The sequence below is a fragment of the Nerophis lumbriciformis genome, linkage group LG20 (genome assembly GCF_033978685.3).
Source record: "Nerophis lumbriciformis linkage group LG20, RoL_Nlum_v2.1, whole genome shotgun sequence".
Lineage (NCBI taxonomy): Eukaryota > Metazoa > Chordata > Actinopteri > Syngnathiformes > Syngnathidae > Nerophis > Nerophis lumbriciformis.
The window spans coordinates 34677501-34682425 of record NC_084567.2 but is presented as its reverse complement, the minus strand read 5'-3'; the positions used below and the strand labels follow the sequence as shown (position 1 = coordinate 34682425).

Sequence of the window (4925 nt, the reverse complement as noted above, 5' to 3'; positions counted from 1 at the left end):
TTTTAAATTGGAACATCAGCGACTACAAGGCACTTAAAATCATTTTTCCCCCCAAAAACTCATTCAAATTATTATGCATTTTCCCCGAACTTCAATGAAATTCCCATTTAAATGAATGGGACATTTTTTAAAGGGGAACATTATCACCAGACCTATGTAAGCGTCAATATATACCTTGATGTTGCAGAAAAAAGACCATATTTTTTTTTAACCGATTTCCGAACTCTAAATGGGTGAATTTTGGCGAATAAAACGCCTTTCTATTATTCGCTCTCGGAGCGATGACGTCACATCGGGAAGCAATCCGCAATTTTCTCAAACACATTACAAACACCGAGTCAAATCAGCTCTGTTATTTTCCGTTTTTTCGACTGTTTTCCGTACCTTGGGAGACATCATGCCTCGTCGGTGTGTTGTCGGAGGGTGTAACAACACAAACAGGGACGGATTCAAGTTGCACCAGTGGCCCAAAGATGCGAAAGTGGCAAGAAATTGGACGTTTGTTCCGCACACTTCACCGACAAAAGCTATGCTACGACAGAGATGGCATAGAAGAATATCGACCCTAGCTTCCCTGGCCTGCTGACATCAACTCCAAAACTGGACGGATCAGCTTTCAGGAAAAGAGAGCGGATGAGGGTAGGTCTACAGAATAAATTAATTTAAGAAAACTGGGCTGTCTGCACTCTCAAAGTGCATGTTGTTGCCAAATGTATTTCATATGCTGTAAACCTAGTTCATAGTTGTTAGTTTCCTTTAATGCCAAACAAACACATACCAATCGTTGGTTAGAAGGCGATCGCCAAATTTGTCCTCGCTTTCTCCCGTGTCGCTGGCTGTCGTGTCGTTTTAGTCGGTTTCGCTTGCATACGGTTCAAACCGATATGGCTCAATAGCTTCAGTTTCTTCTTCAATTTCGTTTTCGCTACCTGCCTCCACACTACAACCATCCGTTTCAATACATGCATAATCTGTTGAATCGCTTAAGCTGCTGAAATCCGAGTCTGAATCCGAGCTAATGTCGCTATATCTTGCTGTTCTATGCGCCATGTTTGTTTGTGTTGGCATCACTATGTGACGTCACAGGAAAATGGACGGGTGTATATAACGATGGTTAAAATCAGGCACTTTGAAGCTTTTTTTAGGGATATTGCGTGATGGGTAAAATTTTGAAAAAAACTAAAAATAAAATAAGCCACTGGGAACTGATTTTTAATGATTTTAACCATTCTGAAATTGTGATAATGTTCCCCTTTAAAGTTCCACAATTTGTATTCGATTCAAACCATTCCTACTTCAAAATATTTAGTCTGTTCAGGAATTGTGTGCTCCCTTTCAACAATTGTAAAAAAAATAAAAAATAAAAAAAATACTAGAATTCTCAGTTTTCAGGGACATTTTCCCCATTCTAAATGAATTATCAATTTTTCACACTTCCACAATTCCCACATTTTTCCAACATTCAAACTATTCTTACATTCTGTCAGCATTTTTAGATTGATTGAAACTTTTATTAGTACTAGTAGTACAGTACATATTCCGTACAATTGACCACTAAATGGTAACACCGGAATAAGTTTTTCATCTTGTTTAAGTCGGGGTCCACGTTAAATTCAGTTAAACTTCAGCATTGGAGCATTCACGCGTAATTCCTTCAGGAATTGCCTCATGTAGTTATGATATATTTCTTTCTGGCAAGCAAACAAACATATTTCTCCACTTCAGTCAGCTTAGAGGCGGGGCTTGAACAAAGCAGCTTCATTGGCTCAAGTCAAGCAATATGCAAACGAGGTGTGACTGAAGGTTCAGCCTCAGGTGTGAACTCCTCACATAAACTGAGTTTGTTTTGCTGCTGCCTTCCTCTGGGATTTATTTGATGAAAAACAAGTGAGTTCATTTCCACACAGTCTTGATTATACTTCACCTTTTGTGTAAACTTACATTGTTGTATTGTTACTGTTGTCTGACCTGAAAAGTTTGTTTCGACAGTTATCTAAGGATTTTTTTTTTTTTCTTTTTACATTTTGGTTAGCTTCGCATATTTGATGATTCACTTAAAAAAAAACAACATAGAAGTGAATTCAGGCTCGAACATTTTCAATGTCATTTTCTAATCTTGCATAAAATAAAATGTTTATTTTGCAGACGTGGCAGATTTCTGATGTCTGTGGCTGGAATCAACAGAATTCCAGGAAATGTTGGGAAATGAACATCACGAGGTAAATTTGACATTTTAGGCTCTGAACGAGAGCAGAAATGTGTAAATGCATGATACAAGTAACTGTAAAATATATATATATATATATATATATATATATATATATTTTTTTTTTAAGCTAAGTGCATTGATCTGATGGCATGTAAATAAACAACATACACCAGGTCATATTTCCCAATGAAAAACAATCCTTTCCTGTATCCTACTTGTGACAAACTCAAGATCCGGGGGCCAGATCCGGCCCAACACGTCATTTACCGTGGCCCGCGAAAGCCTGGGAATAATGTACATACTTCATCTTTCATACTAAATATGTTCATTGTTTCCATGTACCGTATTTTCCACACTACAAGGCGCACTTAAAATCCTTTTTTCCCCCTCAAAACTCGACAGTGCGTCTTATAGTCCGGTGCGCCTAATGTACGGAATCATTCTGGTTGTGCTTACCGACCTCGAAGCAATTTTATTTGGTACATGGTGTAATGATAAGCGTGACCAGTAGATGGCAGTCAAACATAAGAGATACGTGTAGACTGCAATATGACTCAAAGTAAAGCACACCAATATTGTATATGTTCCGTTGAAAATGTAGAACATTATACACGGCGCTCAAAAATCTATGAAAATGTTTTAGTATGACTTTGGTAAGCTATGAAGCCACACCGCTTGATGGATTGTACTGTGCTTCAACAGAGGAGTATTATTATGGTGTGTGTATAAGGTAAGACATTATCTGGCGTTTTGTTTCGCACTATTATGCAAAAGCAACTTTTCTTACCTGCTGATCTGTATTTGGGATCTGCATAAATCAACATCCCAAAGCCAAATAAGACATACAAGTATTTAATTTTTCAGAGGGCATAAAAACACTTGGAATAATTTTTTCTTGTTTACTTTATTTGCTCAAAATCTCTCAATCAACCTCAGCCTGAAAATAAAAATAAAAACATGTCATATTTAATTAACCCTATGGAGGCCTTTTGATCAAATGTCACAATTTCAATTTGTGTAAATTTGAATAACATTAATTATTTTATTAACTTATTTTTCAGACCATAAGGTTACAAAAGTCGACCTAAAACATTTTTGACGGATTTTCTAGTGCCGTGTGTAATGTTCCAGTTTTGGTTTTGCTTGCTTACCGGTTACTTGCTAGCGTTATTTATTGAACAGGCGTCAACCTGCATTTCACATGTATCTCTTTTGTGTGACTGCCATCTACTGGTCACGCCATGTACCCCAACCACAAGAAGCACAACCCGAATTATTACACTTATAAGGTGCACTGTTGATTTTTGAGAAAATTAAAAGATTTTAAGTCCGCATTATCGTCAGAAAAAAACGGTGACATTATCTGATTAAAAGGCTTTCAAAAGGGTCAAAATGTACAAAACCCAAAACCAGTGAAGTTGGCAAGTTGAGTAATTCGTAAATAAAAACAGAATACAATGATTTGCAAATCCTTTTCAACTTATATTCAATTGAATAGACTGCAAAGACAAGATATTTAATGTTCCAACTGAGAAACAATTTTTTATTTTTTTGCAAATAATCATTAACTAAAGAGTTTATTGGCAGCAACACATTGCAAAAAGGTTGGCAGAGGGGCATTTTTACCTCTGTGTTACATGGCCTTTCCTTTTAACAACACTCATGAGACACATTTTTGAAGCTTTTCAGGTGGAATTCTTTCCCATTCTTGCTTGATGTACAGCTTAAGTTGTTCAACAGTCCCGGGTCTGCATTGTGGTATTTTAGGCTTCATAATGCGCCACACATTTTCAATGGGAAACAGGTCTGGACTACAGGCAGGCCAGTCTAGTACCCGCACTCTTTTACTACGAAGCCACGCTGTTGTAACACGTGGCTTGGCATTGTCTTGCTGAAAAAAGCAGGGGCGTCCATGAAAAAGACGTTGCTTGGATAGCAACATATGTTGCTCCAAAACCTGTATGTACCTTTCAGCATTAATGGTGTCTTCACAGATGCATCAGTCCATCTTAGATGAGCTTGTGCCCAGCGAAGCCGGCGGCGTTTCTGGGTGTTGTTGATAAATGGCTTTCACTTTGCATAGTAGAGTATTAACTTGCACTTACAGATGGAGCAGCGAACTGTACTTACTGACAGTGGTTTTCTGAAGTGCTCCAAAGCCCATGTGGTGATATCCTTTACACACTGTCACTTTTTGATGCAGTACTGCCTCAGGGATCCAAGGTCACGGGCATGCAATGTTGGTTTTCAGCCTTGCCGTGATTTCTACAGATTCTCTGAACCTTTTGATGATATTACGGATCGTAGATGGTGATTTCCCTAAAGTCCTTGCAACTGCTGGTTGAGAAATGTTCTTAAACTGTTCGACAATTTGCTCACCCATTTGTTCACAAAGTGGTGACCCTCGTCCCATCCTTGTTTGTGAATGATTGAGCATTTCACGGAAGCTGCTTTTATACCCAATCATGGCACCCACCTGTTCCCAATTAGCCTGTTCACCTGTTGGATGTTCCAAATAAGTGTTTGAAGAACATTTCTCAACTTTCTCAGTCGTTTTTGCCACTTGTGCCAGCTTTTAGGAAACATGTTGCAGGCATCAAATTCCAAAAATGAGCTAATATTTGCAAAAAATAAAGGTTTTGCAGTTCGAACGTTAAGTATCTTGTCTTTGCCGTCTATTCAATTGAATATAAGTTGAAAAGGATTTGCAAATCAT

At 38.0% G+C, this 4925-nt stretch overlaps 1 protein-coding gene across 1 annotated transcript in view; it reads left to right on the top strand.

The window, feature by feature from the left end:
- The first annotated feature begins 2064 nt into the window (after nucleotides 1-2064).
- ppp1r3c2a (protein phosphatase 1 regulatory subunit 3C2, duplicate a) overlaps nucleotides 2065-4925 on the top strand; it is a 4010-nt gene continuing 1149 nt past the window's right edge. The window contains exon 1 of the mRNA XM_061981078.2: nucleotides 2065-2219. Coding sequence (XP_061837062.2) covers nucleotides 2131-2219 — 89 coding nt within the window. The 5' untranslated portion in view covers nucleotides 2065-2130. The remainder of the gene's footprint in view (nucleotides 2220-4925) is intronic.